General features: G+C 39.0%; 1 protein-coding gene and 1 non-coding gene across 2 annotated transcripts in view; one reads left to right on the forward strand and one right to left on the reverse strand.

The window, feature by feature from the left end:
* Positions 1-23,521, reverse strand: part of ERP44 (endoplasmic reticulum protein 44) — a 91,368-nt gene that overhangs the window by 48,339 nt on the left and 19,508 nt on the right. The window contains exons 2-3 of the mRNA XM_065908145.1: positions 5,563-5,635; positions 3,689-3,728 (exon numbers count right to left, since the gene is read on the reverse strand). Coding sequence (XP_065764217.1) covers positions 3,689-3,728; positions 5,563-5,635 — 113 coding nt within the window. The remainder of the gene's footprint in view (positions 1-3,688; positions 3,729-5,562; positions 5,636-23,521) is intronic.
* On the forward strand, positions 11,356-11,457 carry LOC136148783 (U6 spliceosomal RNA). The gene has a single exon (XR_010659559.1). It is a non-coding gene; the product is annotated as a U6 spliceosomal RNA (small nuclear RNA).

Consider the following 23,521-nt stretch of genomic DNA (forward strand, 5'->3'; position numbering starts at 1 on the left):
ACACAAGCAGCTGGGCTAGAGTGGTTATTTTCATATGAAAAAGGTCTTGAGCATTTGTTAACAGCAACAACAACAAGAAGAACACAACTTTAATTCCTACTATTGCTTCCAGAGCCGTTTTCCATCAAGAAATGTGCCTAAATGAAGCCTGTGAACTCTAACCCACATAATTAGGTAAAAGAAAGAAAATGTTAGTCACTCAGTCGTGTCTGCCTCTTTGCGACCCCATGGATTGTAGCCCACCAGGCTCCTCTGTCCATGGAATTCTCCTGGCAAGAATACTGGAGTGAATAACCATTCCCTTCTCCAGGGGATCTTCCCAACCCACGGATAGAACCCACATCTCCTGCATTGCAAGCAGATTCTTTACTGTCTTAGCCAGGGCAGGGCAATTAGGTCACAAATATTAATTATAATTTAAGAAAAATATAACGTCTATGACAGGATACAAACTTTATACTTCCTCCCTATTTCTGTTTGTATGTAACTCTCTGGCCCACTCACCTGACTTCCTAAGGAGATGTCCTAGAAAATACCAAGGAGACACAACCTGTATCTTCAATCTCTCACTTTCAAGTGGCTCTTTCCTCTTTTAGCATTCTTAAATCTCTCCCATCTGGGATAGGTGGGTGGGGTCTGCAGACATCAGGGACCGTGTCTTATTCAGAGACTACATATTCTAATAAACATTTCAGTAGATTTCTGTTAAATGAATAAATTGGTAGAATGGAGGAACTGGACAGGCTAGGGTCACAGGTTTCTGGGTTCCCACAGTTTGCTAAAGACAGGGTTCTAGGGGGCCAGGGAGGCAAGGGTTAAGGATTGCATGATGATTTCTAGAAGAAATTAGGATATGGCTTCGTAAAGAATCCTGAATTAAGGGCAAGAAAAGAGAGATATTAAGGGCTCCTTTCTGGATTGTACAGTTTGCTGCTCAATAAGCACTTATGCACAGATTCATGTTTCAGACAGGATCAGTTATAATACCAAAAGGTGAAAGGGGAAGATAAAACCTCAATTGCAATATAAAGTTACATTTACAAAAGTGACACAACCAAAGCACAGACATCTATTAACAGGGCCTTAAGGGTCGTCTGAATCCAATCTCCGTATCTAGTACTTGCAATCAATCCTTTACAAATCAACCAAATGGGGCAAACGTCTATGAGGGGACAATTTAAGGACACTTACTAGCATAACCTAGTGGGAAAAAAAGTAAGCTTCAGAGTCAGACACACTTGAGGCTGGATCCCAGTTCCACCACTTACTAGCTGTATGACCTTTCTGAGCCTCAATTTCCTCAACCTGAAACGGAAATTGTAATACCTACCTGGAGGGTAATTCTGAGCATTAAAAACAACGCATGTAGAGAACCTGGCGCGTAACAGTGTTATTAAGTTATACTGTGGTTTGCTGTCCCTTCAGGCGTATTTTTAGGCAACTCTATTAGAGAATTCTTCCTTAAACTGTGCCACAGCCATGGCTCCCAGAGGGAGCCCAGAATCCTGACTCTGAGGCCACACAGTGTAAGTCTAAGTCCTACGTCAAGTTATCCACGCTTTTTCCACTGAATAAAACAGCATTAATTTATGTACAACTCCAAGTATTCTTTGGTAACATGTTTCTCAAATAACTGTGGTTAGTCCACATTTCCAGTCTGCTTTTTCACAACAAGCTTGGCGGCACGTTCTGTTTCTCTTTCTGACAACACACAACACCCCTCCATCAAGGCAACTGCATTCTACTGGGTTGGCCAAAAAGTTAATTAGGGTTTTCTGCAACATCTTATGGAAAAACCCAAATGAACCTTTTGGCCAACCCAACAATTTTAACTCTGCCACAATCTAGTCAGGTAAGTATAGGAAAATATTCCTCTGACTGAATTCAATAATTTTCTACCACATTCTGTGGCTAATGTTATATCTGGACAATCCTAATTTACTTTGGAAACTGCTATCTTCTGTTGTACATTTTATAAATGGTATTTCTCTGTATATCTTCAACATTCTACTGAAGTTCTTATTTTTTTTTTTGCTTTTATTTTTTTTCCATTTATTTTTATTAGTTGGAAGCTAATTACTTTACAATATTGTAGTGGTTTTTGCCATACATTGACATGAATAAGCCATGGATTTTCTACTGAAGTTCTTTAAATATGGGTACCACACATTGTTGATCCAGTAAATATTTATTACGCACTTATCTGCCAACTGTCATGCAAAGTGCTTGGTGATTCATGTTGGAAAACAGGTAGATGTGGTAACTCTTCACAAAGCTGATGATATAGGAGGGAGGCACCAAGCCATGGCATACGGTGTTATGGCTGGCTAAGTACGCAGGGTCACGAGCAGATACAGAAAGGGGTCCTAACTGTACGTGAGAGTAGGGGTAGGGGTATGATGTAGGAAGGTGGCCTGGAGAAAGTGGCATCTAATCTAAGACCCGAAGGATGGTTCAGACTTAATGAAGTAAACAAGTGCGTGAGAGGAGAGAGCCATTCAGACAGAGAAATGCCATGATTAAAGGTCAGTGATGAAAGAACACAGAATATTACAGAAGCGTAACAGAACAGAATGTGGGAATGGAGAGAGGCAAGAGGTGCAGTGGCAGAGGCAGGAAGGAATCGCGATGGTCACCAGGGGCCTTCCGGGCCGAGGTAAGGGACGTACTTAAAAGTGATGGGAAACAGTGAAGGTTTTTAAGATGAGGTGTAAACTCATCTAACTTGCACTTCAGGAAAGATTGCTCTGGCTCACTTTGTAGCGAAAAGAATGGAGACATGTCAGACCAGAAGCAGAGGAAATACGCTGAGACTGTTCACACACATGCAGGTGAACTGCAGGACGAGGTGCCGCCTGGAGCAGGGCTGGAGGCCCCTGCTAGGTGGTAAGCCTGAGGGTCACAGAAGATGCAAGCTGCCTAGGAATAAGGACGACGTGAGCTGTTTCACACTTCTCTCCAGCTAAAGCGCCCCTCTGCCTTCCTCCCAGTCACGTTCTTTAACATCTACAACACGCTGTGCCCTTGTGCTCAGTGCTGGGAGCACTAAGAAAAACTTCATCTCTGCCCTCAAAACTGGTTTGCTGGAACACAGAGACTGAAGAGAAAACAACGTCGTGAGAAAAGAAAGTGGGACACAGGGAACTACGTGAGCACACAAGACAGAGTCTGATTCAGACAGGGGAAGCAGCAGAGGCTTCCGAGCAGTAGTGGTAGATGGCATGTGTTACAAAGTACCAGCATTACTTTTCCTTCTAAATCTGCCACACCCATATCCTCACCTCCAAACACTGCCCTGCTTCCTCAGTAGGAAAATGGAGAACTGCAACATGTACGTGTGTGTCTGCATGTGTTAGTGAGGGACAGAGAGAGACAGACAGGCTGAGTAAGAGAGAAATCTGAGTTATTCTGTATCCTGCTTTTATTTTAAAATGTGGGATGATGGAATCAGGTATATTTTCTCTCTTCAAACAAATGCTCACCAAATTAAGTTGCTTCATCTGTGAATGAATGAACCTGAATTATTAAATTTGTTTATGGAGTATTGTCTCACAGAAGGAAGAGGCTTCCCTACTTACTCCTTTCTAGCAAAGAAAAATCACCTCTAGAAAGTTAAAAGCAAAAAAACAAAATAACCCCAAAACCCTTAATGATGCACCCCTCCCCGCCAAAATAAGGTATTACTTACCAATCAGCATAAAAATTTACTAAAGCAACATCAGCATTGTCTGAAATTGAAAAACAAAACCAAACAACCTCAGTTACTTGTGTCTACATAATTATGACATAATTCAAGATAATGGTTTTCATCGTAGCCTTTTCTATTTTAAAGGCTCACTAAAAATACACAGTAACTATTAAGTTATCTCTCATTCAGAAACCTGTACATAGCATCAAAAATGGCTTACATAATTTGTGGGAGCCCCTATTTCTTTTCTCTATATCCTCCATCTTAATACCTCCACTGAATGAATATAAAATAAATAGAAGCTCAAGCTCAGATCAGGCATGTAAGCTACTAAATAGCCTACTGTCATAAAAAATGAAGTGGAGTGATCTGGATTTTATTAATCCAGTTTTTGACCTTCCATATTCATGAATAACTGAGAATCAGCTCTGCAAATGTTGCATTGGCCAAGAAGTTCACTTGGTTTTTCCTTAAGATGTTACCGAAAAACCCAAACAAACTTATTGGCTAACCGTTAAAACCCTATTTCAGAGAACAGACTTGTGTAACTAAGCTACTTCTACAACTCAGACACCACCTGGTAGCGACAATGATCTCCAATAACATTGCTGCGTAAGATGCACCTTTTCTGGTTCCTCCCGTTTTAACATTCATTCTCTGTTGCAAAATTTAACTCAGTATTATTTGCATATCCAGATGTGAAGACAGGAGAAAGATGTCTGTTCCTCTTGCCTAAATCTAACAAAAACTCAGTACTCAGTAAACTGCACGCACGCACGCACACACACACACACACACACACAAAGATATTCTAGAATGTGAAAGATGAAAGGGGTGAAGATGATTTGTGTGTTTCAATTCTCTTTTTCCTTTTTTATTTAATATCTTTAAAGCACTTTTTATCCACGTACTATTCACTAACCCAGTGTGGTTCTCGAACTCTGATTCCTGGGACCATAAGCACCAGCATCACACTGGAACTTACAGAAATCCAAATTCTTCGGTTGGGTCTAGCGATTTCTATCAGAAACTGGGGACAGGCCTATCAATACTGATACTGTAAGTCCTCCATGTGACACTGATACAGGCTCAAGTTTCTCCCAAGAAATCCCACAATGTGGGAACAGATTTTCTAGTATATAAGTCAGTTCCAAGGACATAAGACAACATATGATGGTCAATGAACAACACTTTTATCTCTCATTATTTTTAGTTTTGCTCAGACCAGTGGGTGAAATGAAATGTTTAAAAAAATAAGAGACATCATTTATCCACAATACATTTTCTTAAATCTCCTAAGTTGTGATTTTCCTATTAACCACATCTTCACCTTCCCTCTACTTCTTTTAAAAACAAGAAGAAATGTCTTCCCCCAAATTAATTGAATCAACAATAATACTGTCAACAAACAAGCAAAAATACTTACTAAGCTTAATTGGATCAATGACAAAAAAAAGGGATCAGAGTACATGATATATGTTAAAAGCTAAAAAAGACACACATACAAAAAAATTGTAGACTGCGCCCTACGGTCACTAACATAACATGGGACAGTGGAAACTGCTGGTCTTTAAGCAAGAAAATACTCTAATAAGAGTGGTGTTTATGACAAGGCAGAGAAGCAAAACAAGACTAAAGTTCACCTGTAACAGGAAAGCAGACTTACACATTTTAAGACATTTTACTAAAAACTAAAATGAAAAGTGCTTAGTTAAATACATATGTACACACACACACACACAGAGACACCATGGAATTAATCAGAATGCTGGCTACTCAACTGGTTTAGGTAACTGAGATTTTATTTTGTTTTTGTATATAAACTAATTCTTAATAGAAAAGAAAGTATACTCTAAGAATATGAAGGTACTTACTTAAAATGTCATCTATATTCTCTGTATCAAGACTTGTTATTTCAGCTGTTACAGGAGTAAGAACCCAAGTTACCTGGAAATTTAAAAAACGTTAAATTAATCAATGTTTCTACAAAAGGCAAATTATGCTAAAAGTCTAGAAGTAAAATTTATGAACTAAGTTGGTTCCACTAGCTACAAAATTTACCGGTTGGTTTCAACCTTTATGATCCACTCTAACTCTTCACGGGATCACTGAAGTAGGAGCAGTACAACTCAAGCCTGGAAACGGGGTTCATCAGAGTCCCTGTGCTTCTTTCTAAATATGTAAGACACTGTTTCTAAAGAATCCTCAAAATTAAAAATGTACTCACTCTTTTAAATTAATATTCTCAACAACTGTATCTCTGCTGCCACTAGAAAAAATGTGCCAGATTATTAACAGTCTTGAAAGAATATAAAACCAAGGCTAAGTTTGCTGATTCTAACCCACCATGCTTCTAAGACAGAACAAAATACTGAAAAGAAGAATTCAAGAAAGACTTTTCAAATTGTTAACCAAAAGCCCTTCTTGCCTGGTCTTCACACGTAGGTGGTAACAACGTGAAGGTGAAAGGCTATAAAGAGGAGAGTAAGAGGAGGTAAAATAAGTGTGTCCACTCTAACGTGTCTAAGACACTAAATTCAAAGAAGATTTGATTGCCATCTACAAAACAAAGAAAAGGCATGATTTTAAACTAAACTAACAACTGCTTATTTTAAAAAGTTGTATTATTTAAAAAGTACTGTATAGTATATTTAACTTTTAGATTCCATCTTTAACACACTATGTGTTTTTTTCTTTGTTTCTGCACTCAGAAAGTTTATTTCTAATGGAGAAACAAGAATTAAGTAACAAAGACAAAATCAAATAAATCATGCATGGTCTCTAATAATAATAAGTAGTAGGTAATAATAAGCAATAAGTAATTTGATAATATACAATGAGTGAAAGAGGGATGCTTCAGCATCATATTTGGTGGGATTGGTGAACAAGTCCATGAAAAATAACTCAACCAAGGAATGAATACATACAAAAATCAGCATAGAGGATAAAGGCAGAAATTGAGTATTTGATTTAAAAAAGAGACACGCCTACTTTGGCAGCAAGCTGTAAGAGAAAGTCTGAAACGTTACAAACGGCCCCAAAGTGCAAGCAGGACTGTGCATGCTGGTATGCATCAGTCCTTCCGATGAACACCCAGGCCTGCTCTCCTCAGGATGGACCAGTTTGATCCTACAGTCCAAGGGACGCTCAGGAGTCTTCTCCAACACCACAATTCGAAAGCATCAATTCTTCAGCACTCTGCCTTCTTTACGGTCCAACTCTCACAACCATACATAACTACTGGAAAAACCATAGTTTTGACTACATGGAACTTAGTTGGCAAAGTGATGTCTCTGTTTTTTAATATACTGTCTAGGTTTGTCATAGTTTTCTTTCCAAGGAGAAAGTGTCTTTTAATTTCATGGCTGCAGTCACCATCCACAATGATTTTGGAGCCCCCCAAAATAAAATCTGTCACTGCTTTCATTTTCCCCCCATTTATTTGCCATGAAGTGATGGGACCAGATGTGACAATCTTAGTTTTCTGAATGTTGAGTTTTAAGCCAGCTTTTTCACTCTCACCAAGAGGCTCTTTAGTTTCTCTTCACTTTCTGCCTTTAGAGTGGTATCATCTGCACATCTGACATTGTTGATATTCCACCTGACAGTCTTAAATCCAGCTTAAGCTTCATCCAACCTAGCATTTTGCATGATATACTCTGCATATAAGTTAAATAAGCAGAGTTGACAATATACAGCCTTGACATACTCCTTTCCCAATTTTCCCAGTCTGTTGTTCCGTTCTGTTGTTCTGGTTCTATCTGTTGCTTCCTGACCTGTAAACAGGTTTCTCAGGAGGCAGGGAAGGTGGTTTGGTATTTCTCTTTAAGAATTTTCCACAGTTTGTTGTGATCCACACAATCAAAGACTTTAGTATAGTCAATGAAGCATATGTAGATGTTTTTCTGGAACTTCCTTGCTTTCTCCATGATCCAATGAATTGTTGGTGATTTGATTTCTGGTTCCTCTGCCTCCTCGAAATCAGCTTGTACATCTGGAAGTTCCTGGTTCACATACTGCTGAAGCCTAGCTTAAAGGATCTTGAGCATAACCTTGCTAACATGTCAAATGGGCGCACTTGTGTGGTAGTCTGAGTATTCTTCGGCACTGGAATGTAAACTGACCTTTTCCAGTCCTGTGGCCACTGCTGAGTTTTCCAAGTTTGCTGACATACTGAGGGTAACACTTTAACAGCATCATCTTTTAGGATTTGAAATAGCTCAGCTGGAATTCATCACCTCCACTAGCTTCGCTCATAGTGATGCTTCCTAAGGCCCACCTGCCTTCATACTCCAGGATGTTTGGCTCGAGGTGAGTGACCACACCATCATGGTTAACCAGTTATCATGGTTATCATTAAGACTTTTTTGTATAGTTCTTCTGTGTATTCTTACCACTTTTTCTTAATCTCTTCTGCTTCTGTTAGGTCCTTAACATTTCTCTTCTTTACCATGCCTATCCTTGCATGAACTATTACCTTGATATCTCCAATTTTCTTGAAGAGATCTCTAGTCTTTCCCTGTTTTAGATTCTTTTTCCATATAAGCCATTACAGAGTATTGAGGAGAGTTCCCTGTGCTATGCATTAGGTACTTATTTGTTCTCTATTTTTTTTTCCAATTCTTTTTTGTTTTTTCAGCCACACAGTGTGGCATGTGGGATTCTTAGTTTCCTGATCAGAGATCAAGCCCATGTCCCCTGCAGTGGACGTGGAGCATCCTGATCACTGTCCCCCAGGCAATCCCCTTAGTTATCTACTTCACATATAGTGTATGTACATGTCAATCCCAATCTCCCAATTATCTTCCCCCACCCTCCTGGTAACATAAGTCTGTTTTCTACATCTGTGACTCTAATTCTGTTCTGTAAATAAGTTCCATTTGTGCCCTTTTAGGTTTCACATACAAGCGCTATCATATGATCTCATCTTTCTGTTTGACTTATTTTACTCAGTGTGACAATCTCTGGGTGCATCCACGTTGCTCGCATTGGCACTGCTTCATTCTTTTTCACAGCTGAGTAATATTCCGTCATAACACATGTACCACATCTTCATCAATTCCTCTGTCAATAGAGATTTAAATGCTTCCATTTGATATCCGGACAGTTTTTTGTTCAATCCATTCACTGAACTACTGCTCTTTATCAAATGGCAACTAACATTAGGCCCTGATCAAGGTACCAAAGACACTCTTCCGCCCGCTCATTTCCCAGACGCTTCTGGTACTCACAACAGTTACGATTTAAAATTTTATAATTCACCAACAACTCAACTTCTAAGTAATATAAAGACACATATTGATATAGCTAAATAAGCCCATAATTATTTGAAATATTTCTATAAATTCATTTTCTTAGAAAAAGCTTGAGAATAATACTAGTCTTATTTTCAAGTTACCATAACAGTAGTCAATAGCTGACATTATTTCTATTAGCAACCAATAGATTATACTCTCCTGAGAGCAAGCCAGATAATTTAAAACCCTCAAATATTTTACTTATATACTAATTTCACTATTTTCAATACCTTGAAAATCAACTGGAAAGCTCAGATTTCCCTCACTAGTCATTACTTACTACCCATACCACAATTAACAAATCTTTTCCCACATCAGTGTATGACTAGCTCTAGACAACTATATAAACTTTTTGAAGATAAATTGAGGCACATTAAAATGTTTAAGGCTTTATTAGAGCAGAAATAAACTTGCATCACACAGCATCCGATCTAGCAGAGAAAAGAGCCTCAAGGAGGTGGACAAACGAAAGACTTCCACAGGCAGAGGGGAGGGGGGACGAGGACAGTGTGCGAGGCAAAGGGGAAGAGCTGGTCGGTTACTGCGCACTCACTTTCCTTCAGAGGATGGTCGGAGAAGAAAAGAGCACCCCACTCCAGTCCTCTTGCCTGGGGAATCCCATGGACGGAGGAGCCTGGTGGGCTGCAGTCCGTGGGGTCACAAAGAGTCGGACACGACTGAGCGACCTCACTGGGTGGGTCTATCTGGCAGATCACCTAACAGCTGCTAATCAGGTGACTCCTGATTGGTTTAGAGCTCTTTTCTGGAAGAGCCTCAACTGTAACTAAGTGCAGCCCCGGTTTGGCGACACGGAGCTTGGCGTGAACAACTCGACTCGGGCTCTGCTGCCTTGCTTCTAACAACAGTATTGATGCAGCGAGATTGTAGAGTGGAGTGTATGCTGAAAAAATTCAAGAAGATCACATAAAAATATCATAAAGCAACAAAGCTGGTCACTATCAAAGTCCAGTCATTAAGTAACTCAACAGTCGCTGGCAGCGCCTGCTAGGTGCTCAGGGCACAGAAGCACAGGGCACGATATGCACGCTCTACCTCTAGAGCTCTCAGGCTGGAGGTGGCGGTAGGGAGCGGAGAAAAACGCGAGTCACACAGCTATGATCACGGTCCGCAGCTGTGTAAGCCAGGGAAGCCCATTGTGGAAGGGTTAGTCACTGCCTATCAAAATACATGTTTACAGAGAAGCATGTTCTAAACTTAATTGCTTTCTACAAGCTAGACAGTGACAAAAACTAGGCACAATCAATTTGGCTGTATTAAACAGATAACTATTACAACAGAAGCATGGTGCCAAGGAGCATGCAAGTGCTCAGACCGACCTGCTGACGGCTGTGTCTGCGGGGGCCCAAAGCAAGAGCGCTGTCTCCGACCCAGTCATCGCTCCTCATATAGGGTGTAAAGGAGGCAGTTTATCATTAACGTTTCTATTTCTATTAATACACAGCACGAAGGGCAAGACAGGTGGTTTATTTGAATTGTCAGCAAGCCCCACTAGTCTGACAAATTGTTTCTTTTCATGTCAGCCATGGGCAGAAAGGAGATTCTTCTGGGGAAACATCTTTATGTGTCAAATGCTATCGTGCTTAAGTAAAATATAGACAAGTAGCTCTAAGACAGGAAGGAGGGAAATCATTTTTCAAAATTTACACTTGAAGTTAACTTTTAAATTTTTCTTAAAGAAACAACGAAAGCCTACATAGAAATCTTCAATACATCTTAATAGTCCTGGAGAATTTAGCCTCTAATAATGAAATTTTACAACATATGTAAATATACAGACACAAATTTCTGAAATACTTTACAAACTGGTCATTCCCTCCAGTTCATTAGCTCATTTTCTTGCCAAGAAACTTAAGAAGCATTGCCAATCATTGTATATTGGTTGTAAGCTCAAGCTTAAGCCAGTTCAAGGATATATTGCACAACACAGGAAACACAGCCAGCACTTTGCAGTAACTGCAAATGGAAAGCAACCTCTCAAACTGCACAAACTTGTTTTAAAATTAATAGATAGGAGATTCTTCTTCAGCAAGTAAAGACTATGTTCTTCACCAGACGGTTTTTAAACACTGAGATACCTCTGGGAACTGAAAAGCTTGCCTCTCCTTTAACGTCTCTGCACCCTTCATGGCCACCTAAGCGGCTGGTGAGACCAGTGCCCCAGCTCTATTGCCACAGCAAGCTTTAAGTCACTCAGGAGCCAGTTACTTTTCTCCTATCCACTACTGCACAATCAGTCCTTCAAAGATTAATTCCTTCTTCCATGCTGTTTTGTCTGGTTTTCCTGGCAGAAAATGCCTTTTCCCCCTGCAAAGCCCAACCTGCTCCGCAAGCACAGAAAAAGGAAAAATGGTGCTCGCTTCGACGGCACATATACTAAAACTGGACGATACAGAGATTAGCATGGCCCTGCGCAAGGATGACACGCAAATTCATGAAGCGTTCCACATTTCTTCTGTAGGAATATAGGCTCTGAGGAGAAATAAAATCTTTATCAAGGCAACAAAGAAAGAGATTATCTTCATACAGAATTTAAAGGGGCTCTTCTAGGTATACTTATGCAGACATCACTTGTTATAATGAATAGTCAACTATGAAGAGGAATAAGCAGAGGTTTTCAGATTTGGAAATGAAAAGAGCACTGGTAATCACCAAAAGAAATGTTTTATACAGACTGTGTCAAAGAAAACTAAAGACCCATGTTAAAAAAAAAAAGAAAAAGGAAAAATGTAGGTTAGGGAAACGGGAGTTACTGCAAAATTAAAATTCTCTCTAGATTACATATCAATTTTAAAAAAGATACAATGAAAAGTTAGTTCCATGATTTTAAAAAAGTATTTTAGAAATAAATCTTGGGAATATTTATTATTCACCTTCCCTCAGTGTGAGGTCAAAGCTACAGTGTTAACATGTAAACATGCTGTGATACTCACACACACAAAATCTCTGGCACGCACGGCTAAGCCCCAGTGCAACTCCTCCTTCGAAAAAAACATTAACTGAACAAGATGTCAACCCAACAGGATCTCCTTTAGAATACAGCTAACATCAACAATAGCACGTGTTGGAAGTGAATTATTAAAATTCTCAGCATAGTTTTTAAAATAAATAAACACATTTTCTTAGTACATTAAGACCACCTGAGTGGCTACCATTTGAAAAGAGCCTTAAATGACACTCCCTGAATCAGTATCTCCCTTCAATCCACCCTACCCACAGAATCCAGACTAACCTTTTTGAATTCTGCTTTGCATATATCGATTCCTCTGCCCCTAAAAAAAAAAGAATCTCCAATGGTTTTTCACTGTCTACAGCATAAAAGCCTAACTCCTTAGCTTGCTTTTAGGACCATTCACAAAGCACCCACACGAGCATTCCTAAATCACATCATACTGCTTCCCATTCATATTCTATACTCCAAGTAACATGAAGTACAGTTAGCAGTGACCATACATTCTAGTTGGCCATATATTCTAGGTTGCTTGAGACAAATCCAATATATGTTTTTTGCCCTGGAATATTATTAATAGCACCACTCTACAGTTGGGAACAACTGTAACTATCTCTTCACAAATCCTAAATTATTAATAAGCATTAATAATGTCCTCCCATATAACATGTGGTAAAATGAAGAGCAGAATGAGAGATGAATAGGGAAAAATAAACATGGGCCAAGATAAGAACGCTAAGCTAAACCAATCACTAGCCTTAGGGATTGACTTGAAACACTCGGTTCTTAGGAAGGGGATAAAATCAGTAAAATCAGTAACTTAGAAAAATTATTATATGACTGCTCAAGGATCATTCACAAATGGTCCAAATCCTCTAAGCTACAAATCCAAGAATGCAACGTTTTTTGGCCCTCAAATATGAATATTGCAAGCTCATTCGTGAGAATTTTGTATTGACATGCAAATTACCAACTTTAGAGAAATGGGGAACTAAAATCTCATTAGAAATCTACATTGATGTTAATTTTTAAAAGTATGTTCTGCTTGAATAGATACTTCTACACAAAAAATAGAAGCTTCAGCAGAGGATATATCTTCTCTATGGCATTCCTGTTCTCAACTGCCATTACGTGTGCGAGTTCTGCAGTAACAGCCTACTGTACTTCTGCTGAATCTTTCATTTACCCGCCTTTCTACTGGGACATTGTCAAAGCCCTTCACAAACTACGTGTCTCCTACGCGTGCTGTCGCTTCAGTCATATCCAACTCTGTGTGACCCCATGGACTGCAGGTTCCTCTGTCCATGGGATTCTCAAGGCAAGAATACCGGAATGGGTTGCCATTTCCTCCTCCAGGGGATCTTCCTGAACCAGGGATCAAACCCGCGTCTCTTAAGTCTCCTGCTTTGGCAGGCAGGTTCTTTACTACTGGCACCACCTAGGACACCTGTGTGTCTCCTGTAGCAAGAAATGAGTGTGTACCAGGCACAAGGTTCCTGCCATTTATGATCCAGACTGACAAACCAGCCTCCCCCCGAAGTCCCAAGGCCGCGGGACACAGCGCCGCTCCTCCTGGGGCCCGTGTTCCACTCTCAGTTCTGCATTAACTGGCAGGCAGCAGAAACGCAGAGGTCTGCAGTGAGCTGCCAGGAGCTAAGAGATATGAAAGGTCCCCAGAGAAAATAAGCTGAGGCTGATAGGCTCTGTAAGAGCCTTGAAGCTGAGCATCAGTCAAGGCACATCTCGCTGTTGGTATTCCCAGAAGCATTATAATGAACCACAAGTTCAAAGAGGGGGAAAAATAGGACTAAGTATAGAATAGCACTGGGAAGCAACTATAACCCTTAACTTGCTCAGATAAGACCTTCCTATAACATCAGTGAAACCCATTTTGGACAAGTCAGAACCAATCTGCTTTTATAAAGAAACATTATAACAGTCACAACGTTCTTCATTAAATAACTCAAAATATGGTGGGTGCAGACACGTTTCAGAAAACAACTTCTATGCAAAAACAAAGAATTCAAATAGAAATAATACAACCCCTTAAATCAAATTCTGTCAGTAAAAACAACCATAGAAAATAAGAAAAAAACGCTGCAATTTATACTTTTTCTTACATATTAGTTATTTGATCATGCAAGAATTTCCTTTAAAAAGTGACGTCATCTGTGTTTTGTTCTTCACTGTATCCTAAAAATGGATAAATCAATTTACCTGGAAAAGACAATGCACTTCTCTGACCTTCAGAGAGGAATACTCTTATTACAAAAGACTCTTCAGGACTGAGAATGAGCTTATCATCGTGTGGAAAGGATTTTTTAATAAAACCACCACCTCTCTAAAACCCAGATTTCCAGAACTGAAAGTACTAACAGAGCATAGGGACTGGAAAAAAAATTCAAGATGAGAATTGTTTTCTTCCTTTTCTGTACACCCTCTGAGACCAGGAGGAAATGTGTGAGAGGACGGTCCATTCATCACTGTCTCCCAATTAGTATCTAGCATTGGATCTGGCAAGTAACAGTCCAGAACAAATATTTATACATATATGCCCAAAGAAAATTATGACTGCCCTCCTTGTGCTAAACTGTAATTCTTCCCCAGGATGTCTTATGAAATAGGCCCGTAAGAGAGTCTACAAACATGTGGTCCAAACATTCTTTTGTAGGTCACTCATTCAATCCACAAATGTTTCACTGAGTCATTTATTACATGCTAGGCACTGTCCGAGGCACTGGGGAAAGAGATGTGAACAACCCTATATTGATATTTATATTATATCTGGCAAGATCAAACTTCACAATTTCCTTTTCATATTTAAAAAGAGAAAGAGAACATTTTCTCTCAAGTATTTTAAGAGTCACCATAATTCCTGCAAAAAAAAAAAGTGTCAGTCGTTAAGTCGTGTCCGACTCTTTGCCACCCCATGGACTATAGCCCAACAGGCTCCTCTGTCCATGGAATCCTCCAAGCAAGAATACTGGAGTGGGTAGCAATTCCCTTCTCCAGGGGATCTTCTTGACCCAGGGATCAAACCCACGCCTCTTGCATTGCAGGAGGATTCTTTACTGTCTTAGCCATCAAGGAAGCCTTGATGGCTGCTGGGCACTGAGCAATGAGCATCACACAGTAAGGCACAGTCCTTTTTGCCTAGGCTATCCAAGCTTTGACTTAATGTGAAACAACTGCATCGACACTGTCACTGAACAATCTCAACACCTCTACAAGTGGGACAACCGTGTATCGCTTTTTTCTACCTGTTTTCTGGGGTGTAACTGACACATAGCACTGTGTAAGTATAAGGGGTAAGCATAATCACTGAACGATTACACTCATGAAATGATTACCACAGTGAGTTTAATAAACATCCATGATCTCGTATAGAAACAAAATTTAAAAAATACGTATTTTCCCTGTGATGCGAACTCTTAGGATTCCCCCTCACAACTCTCATATGTAGCACACAGCAGCATTAACTATATACTAATGTTTCTTGAAAGAATGCAATAGGAAGTAAAAAGCACCACTTATGAAGTAATCTTAATCCCCTAAAACTGAACCTGATTTCAATCTAATCAAGCCCAAGAATCAGTGTATAGCAAACAACTGTTTAGTCACTGAATCATGTCCAACTCTTTGTGACCCCAAGGACTGTAGCCCACCAGGCTCCTGTGTCCAAGGGATTTCCCAGGCAAGAATACTGGAGTGGGTTGCCATTTCCTTCTCCAGGGGATACTCTGGACCCAGGGATTGAACCTGCATCAGCAGACAGATTCTTGACCACTGAGTTGCCTGGGAAGCCCACAGAGGAAACAACGAATACACGTGATATGATACCATGAGGATGCAAGCAGTTATGTCAAAATAAAGGAAATTTTAGAGGAAAATGATAGCTTATTTGGGCTCCTGCCAAAAGTAGATCCCTGAGACAAGCAGTTTATTTGGGAGAAAGAGTTAAGAACCCACAGATAAGTGGGGAATTAGGATGGGAAAGACAGTCAGTACACAATATAATATAGTGAACTAAACACCAATGTTTTCACTTACATAATTTAAAGCTTTAAACTCTCTTATTTACCAGGTTCTTCTGGTAGCCCATGCATTCCTACAATGCAGAATATGAATATGAAGGAAATATCTCCTACATATGTCAAAAAATGATTTTATTTCACTATTAAACATGTGAACTTGACTTTTTTTTGACAAGTCAATAGCCTTCAATGAAAAACTGTTCTTCAGTGAAAGTTCTGGTTTCCTATTTTCTACATTCATTTAGTTTTAGAATGAACTCAGGCTTTCTAGCTTCTTATTCTTTAGTACTATGTTTTAAGGTAAAAATATTTTTATTACCAAATCCAAGCATGATTCCATTATTATACAGGCCTAACATATTAATCCACTACTAACTTTAAGAATGTTATCTTCATAACGTCCTGTTACTTCTAACCAAACCAATTCTAAATGTCAATCACATCCTTGAAAGGCCATATACTAGCTAAGATATCTAACCTAATTAAATGACCATTAGGAGAGAGACTCTAATGCTGCATCATACGCTCCATAATATTTTAATTAACTTCTGTAAAGCAAAGGGGTTTGTCTTTGTCTTATTTGGTCTAAAAACTCCCCCAGAGATGGTCTCAAAGCTCTCATATATGTTAAGGGTTATTATCTTATAACTTCCATCACCACCATGTAGTTTTTGTTTACTAAAATATTAATCAGGAAATGACTGTGGTTTGCGAAAAGGAAATCTGAATTTAAGAATCTACCTCCTTTGTACATTTTTGTCTCCTTTTTCTTAACTGCCATGAGATAGAGGTAAAGAAAGAAGAATAAAAGAATTGGCATAATTAAGAATTACTAACATCAGAAGTGAATGAGGGCACATCACTACAGATCTCATGGACATTAAAAGGATAATCGGGGAATACTAAGAATAACCCTATGCTCACCTAGATGAAATAGACCAATTCCTCAAATGATACAGTCTACCAAAAAACACACAAAGAAACAGACTATCTAAACAGACTTGATACCAATTAAAAAAACTGAGTCAATAACTAATAACCTTCCAAAACAAAAAGCACCAGGCTCAGGTGGGTTCACTGGTGAGTTTTACCAAACATTTAATAAATGAAAAAAAAACTACACCTACTCTATACAGTCTCTTTCAGAAGACAGGAGCAGAGGAAATATTTCCTAATACATTCTATGAGGCCAGCATTACCTTAATACCAGAGCAGACAAGCCATTACAAGAAAATACAAACCAGTATCTTTCATGAACACAGATGCAAAATTCCTCCAAAAGATATCAGTGACCTGAGTCTAACAGTAAATAGAAAGAATTATACACAATGACCAAGTGGGATTTATTCCAGGTATGCAAGACCAGTTCAACACTTGAAAATCATTTAATGTAATCCATCACAACAGGGTAGAGAAGAAAAGTCATAAGATTATATAAATACATGAAGAAAATGCATTTGACAAAACTTAACACCTACTCATGTAAATTAGGAACAGGGGGGAAGTTCTACAACTTGTTAATGGACATATGAAAAGTCTACAGCAAACATCATACTTAATGGTGAAAAACTTGAGCATTACCACTAAGATCAGTTTTAAGGCAAGGATGTCTCCTCACACCATTGTTTTTTAAGATCGCACTGGACATCCTAGCTAATACAATAAGACAAGAAAGGGAAATAAAACATATGTAGATTGGGAAGGAAAAAAATAAAACTGTCTTTGTTTACAGACAACTTGATAATCCATGCAGAAATTCAAAACAAATGACAAAAAGCTGCTAGAACTAATAAACGATTACAGCAATGTTGTAGAATATAATGTTAATACACAAAGTCAATTGCTTTCCTAAATCAGCAATAAACAAGTTAAATATGAAATTCAAAATACACCATCACATTGGCACCATCCAAAATAAAAATACTTAGTATAAACCTAACAAAATGTATAGAAGATCTATATGAGGAAAACTACAAAATTTTGATGAATGAAATCAGAGAAGAACTAAGTACATATTCATGTACCAGAAAACTCAAAAAATTGTCTAGAGGTGAATTCTTGCTAACCTGATCTATACAGTTAATGCAAACCCAGTCAAATTCTCAGCAAGTTCTTATCTGGATACTAAGAAACTAACTCTAAAGTTTATGCAGAAAAGCAAACGATACAGACTAGCTAACAAAACACTGAGGACAAGAACAAGATTGGAGGACTGACACTAGCGACCTCAAGACTGGAAGTTGCAACAACCAAGACAGTGTGGTACTGGCAAAGAACAGCAGAGATACAGAAACACATCAGTGGGAAAGACTAGACAGTCAAGATAGTGTGGGACCGGCAAAGGTCAGTGAGGAGACAGAAACACATCAGTGGGAAAGACCAGACAGGCCAGAGACAGACCAAGAAAAACAGAACCAACTAACTGGTCCCTCATGAAGGAATAAAGGCGATACAACGGAGGAAAGACAGTCTTTTCCAATAGTGGTGCTGTAACAAACTGCACATGCAAAAACATGAATGTAGACACAGACCATGCACCTTTCACAAAGACTAACTCAAAACAGATCACTGACCTAAATGTAAAACACAAAACTATAAAATTCCTAGAAGGTAACACAGGAGAAAACCAAGATGGTCTTAAGTTGATGACTTTTTAGATACAGCACCAAAGGCATGATCCATGAAAGAATGAATTGACAAGTTGGATATAATTAAAAATAAAATTTTCTGCTCTAAAAAAAATTTTTTTTTTAGTAGAATTTTACTTTTGCCAATGAAGTGTAGCTTTTATACTGTTTTGCTCATTTATTTCCTTAGTACCTAGTATGTGCCTGATACGTGGTAGAGACTCCACAATGTTTGCTTAATGAGCAAAGAGATTAACCAAATAACTTCAAAATTCTTCCATGTTTAGACATCCTACAATTCTTTGAGACCTCAAAAGAAGCTCATCTACTTAAAAGCTGGAAGAGGACATGAATGACATTTACTTGACTGTTAAAACAGAAGGCATTTTCTGAAACCTTTGCTTGGGGAATAGAACTCTAATTATGACAGTGAAAGGATCACTTTTAAGTCGGATAAAGAAGCATAATTCATCGTACAGCAATAATTCTAGAGACCTCCCACTCACAAAAAGACTTGAGAAGAATATCTGGCCTGCCTTAGGACAAGCAGCAAGTAAAAAAGTGATGTCAATTCACAATCAAATGAAGAGAATGAATTTTAAAAATATTGTGCTCACTACTGGATTCTATTTTAGAAGAGAGAGAAAAGCAAGTTTCAAATAGCTGAAGTTCACATTCTCTAGCCTTGTGTGGAGGAGTATAATTTTTCTATTTATCATAAATAAAATTAACAGCAATTCCAATGAACATTTTGTTTTCAGTAATTCAAAACAAAGTTTTTGGATAAAGAGTAGGTCAGACAGTCTTCTAAATGAAGTCTCTCAGTAGTTGAACAAATAATTAGATGTGAAGGTCACAAAAATGTATTTTGCAATTTTGAATTTTGTTTTCAACATCATGAGATGTAAACAGAGCACTGAAAAACAGGTCCAAAACCTACAAAGATTACTCAGCTATAAATTATTGGTATTACTGTTTAACATCTTATTACCTTTGTCAATTCCTAAATTCCCATCAGTCTCCCTGGCCTCTTCTTTCTTAGGTCAAAATAGTACTTATTTAGAATTACAAAGCTGAAGGGGACACTAATTTATCTGATTGAATAATATCCTCCCCTCCTGGGTCATGCAGAACTCTGCTCAACAGCATCCTTGGCAGAATGGCCATTTAGCCTCCAACTGAACACTAGATATGACAGAGAACTCACAGGATGAAGCAATACACTTTAGAGTGGAAAGTTTTACCCTATCAGACTGAACAACTGCTCACCTTTTCCTTCCACACATTTATCAGACAACTCTATATTATGTACAGCTCACCAGGAACATATCCACCTGCTCTCCCACAAGCTCACTGAAGTTCTTTGATTATAGTGTATGGGGATGGAAGCACTGGACCAGTAGGGCCTGCAGGGAATTCGATTAAAGGCACATTCTGTCCTTCAAGAGATTCATGATCATGCATGAAAAGTCAGCACACGAGACATACGATACCAAGTATTGCAAGGCTTACAGAAAAATTTAGGAGAAGGCAGAGGGCACAGGATGGGTAAAACGAGCAGCGGAGGTTCCCCAGATGCAGTGAGTGAAGAGGAGCCTGGCTACAGAAGTCCACGCAGCACAGTGCTGGGAGATGAACCTGGAAGCTTATGTCAAGGGGAAAAACCACCGAGGTGTTAGGAGAGTAAGCATGTGCTGTGCTGTGTGATGAGCCGCCTCAGTCGTGTTCGACCTCTTTGCGACACTATGGACCAAAGCCTGCCAGGCTCCTTTGTCCAGGGGATTCTCCAGGCAATACTGGAGTGAGTAGCCATACCTTCCTCCAGGAGATCTTCCCAACCCAGGGATCGAACCCACTTCTCTTAACTCTTCTGCATTGGCAGGGAATGCCTTACCACCAGTGTCAACTGGGAAGCGCAGAGTATAATACTCTTGAAAGCCTGACAGAGGGACTGACATCTGCTACAGCAGAAGTAAGAAGTCATGGGAGACTTCTCAGTCAGGGAGGAGCCCTGATCTTTCAGTTCTGAAATCACCGTGCTCCTCTCTTTACTGGAGACAAGTAAGATAACACAGCTAGTTGAGTGAAACGGTAATACAAAGGAGAGGGAAGTGAGGGCCTGGACTGGGGTGGGGGAGGTTTGTAGAGCTTTCAAAAGAAAGACAAACAGGCCACGGTGACAAACTAAAGGGGTGCAAAAACCAACGAGGCAAAGCTAAAATCCAAGTACCTGGAGGAAGTGAAAGGAAGACTGCTTTAGAAAGGCAATTACTATGCAATCAGTGATTTCCTTCAATTTCACTAGGTATATGTCCTGCCCAGTCAACGAGGAAACAGCTGAAAGAAGATGAAGTGCCTTCTTCCAACTAAAAGGAAGAGTCTGGAAACTGTATTTGACTACTTTTCACACCAGGACGAAAACACCCAGAAAGGAACTGAGTCCAAGGCGCTGACAGAACACCAACAGACGCCCGAGCCACTCCAGTCTTTAGAAGCAACAGGTAAAGTTGAGAGTTAGAATCGCTGGGTAACAAGATGTGATGAGAAGGGAGAAAAGCAGCTCCTAGACAGCACATCTGTCTCCTCTCTGTCCTCCTCCTGCTACCTGTATGAAGGCCTTTTCCCTTCCCCACCAGCGAGGGGAGGGGAAGACAGAAAGAGGAACAGAGAGAGAACAGTGAACCGCGGAAGCATAAAAGAAGCAGGGGGAACAGCCTCTTATGACTTCAGTACCTCCAACCATGAAGTGTTTACTCCTGGTCTTACATCCCTGGATACGTTCCAGCGTCTCTTAGTTTACAGTCTATGGGAAGCTGAATAGAATTTGTATTCTACTGTTATGTGAAACCTGTATAAACCTTAATTATGTTGAATTGGTTCATAGTGCTTTCAGGGCTACTATATCCTTCTACTTCTCCGTATAGTCATTCTATTAATGTTTGAGAGTTTGATATTGAAACTCCAACTAAAAAACCTTAATTTATCTACTTAAAAAGATAATTATAATATATCATGGAACTATATATGTAACTTTGCCCTGTATTTTCCAAGTCTCCTGTAAATGTGTTACCATATTTTCATAATTTGGAAAAAACAAAGATGCAGGAGGAGAAAAGAGAGAAAAAGAAGTAAGGGGCATACTGTTTCAAGAAGAAACAGGGTACCTGACAGAATAAAATGCTATCAGGGTATGCGTGAGAGCCTTACTAAAGGGGAGTCTAAAGACATCATCACAACCCTCATTTTAAAGTTAAACCATGTCTGGTGCCACTAGTAAGGCAGACACAAGCTCCTATACTTACACATTTTCAGTCTATAAGCTTAAAATATGTTTACATGGATGCAAGTCAACAAAACCACATAGACTCTGCCTGCCATTAACAGATAAAATTAGCCAACCGTTGTTACGAGGTGTCACTGTAGACTTAGGAAGAAGTGAAGTGAAAGCTGCTCAGTCGTGTCCGACTCTTTGCAACCCCATGGACTATACAGTCCATGGAATTCTCCAGATCAGAGTACTGGAGTGGGGAGCCTTTCCCTTCTCCAGGGAATCTTCCCAACCCAGGGAACAAACCCAGGGCTCCCACATTGTGGGCGGGTTCTTTACCAGCTGAGCCACAAGGGAAGCCCTAGACTTAGGAACTAAGGCATTAACAAATATCATTTCAGAAGCTAAACAGAAATAGAAATGTTTCTTTATATTTTTTTAATGATTTCCAGAAAAAAAGGAAAAAAAAAAAAAAAAGACACATTTGCACACATTTGGCTTGTGTGAATGGAACTGACTTAAATTACCTAAAACAACTTACTAATAGGAAATACGTCAGTCCTGACAATAGGATGATAAACTTTGATAGTAATACAAGTATCATGCATTTCTCTTAGAAGAAAATGTGCCCAGAAGATACCCTTGTTCCTTCCTTAAACTAAAAACCATTAAACAACCTGAATAAAAGCACATTTTAAGCCATTAAGAAATTATCTTCTATCCCATTTTTAGACTATTCAGGGCTATTAATTAACTTAGTCTTCAAAGTAATATTCCAGAATAAATACTATACTCTTAGAAAATCAATTCATGTTGGAATATATACAACTTTCTGGTAATTTCTTCATATATCACCATTTATTTGGCATAAGAAATAACAGCTTGAAGATGATCAAGGAAAGTCAGTACCACTGTACATGTAAGTATTCCCCAAATAAGGTAACTAAGAATGACTTACACTTAGGCATCCAACACTACACCATAAGTACAGTTAACTACTGTCTGGATGGTTTCCCGTGCTCATGGCCAAATGAGAAAAAGAAGATTTAAAATCTGATTATTCTGCTACAGAATATTGAACACTTCGCAGAATTAAAAGCTATTTCTTGAAGGTTCATCTTATACACCTTAAATCACCCTTGTGTTCAAGACAATAATTAGTGTATATAAAGGAGGTCTTTACAACTTAGTGTTGTGGACTGGGAAACATAATTTACCCTTCTCTTCTGACCAAGTACCCACCTTCCCAACTGGAGGGGGTTTTAGATGTATTCATGAGATTAGAAAAGGAAAACCGTATGATGAGTTTTTCTTGATCCAACTTGAAATACTCTTTATAAACTATCTTATATGCCCATAGGTTCTTACCGAATACCTTTATCACAATTTCTAAACTCAAAAAGATTTGTTACATCCTCAGTTTTCATCAAATCTATAAGCAGGTCTAGCTTAATGGCCAAAACTTACTAAAAGTGGTATATATTATACATGCTTATGTGTAAATAACTTCACATGCTGCTGGAAGCTATATTTAAGGGATAACTATGGTATATGCAAGTTAAGCTTATGGGAACATGAAACTGTATAACCAGCAATTTGAAATCTTCCACACTTACACAAATAGGATTTTTATATTTAC

Source organism: Muntiacus reevesi, chromosome 17, assembly GCF_963930625.1.
Source record: "Muntiacus reevesi chromosome 17, mMunRee1.1, whole genome shotgun sequence".
Lineage (NCBI taxonomy): Eukaryota > Metazoa > Chordata > Mammalia > Artiodactyla > Cervidae > Muntiacus > Muntiacus reevesi.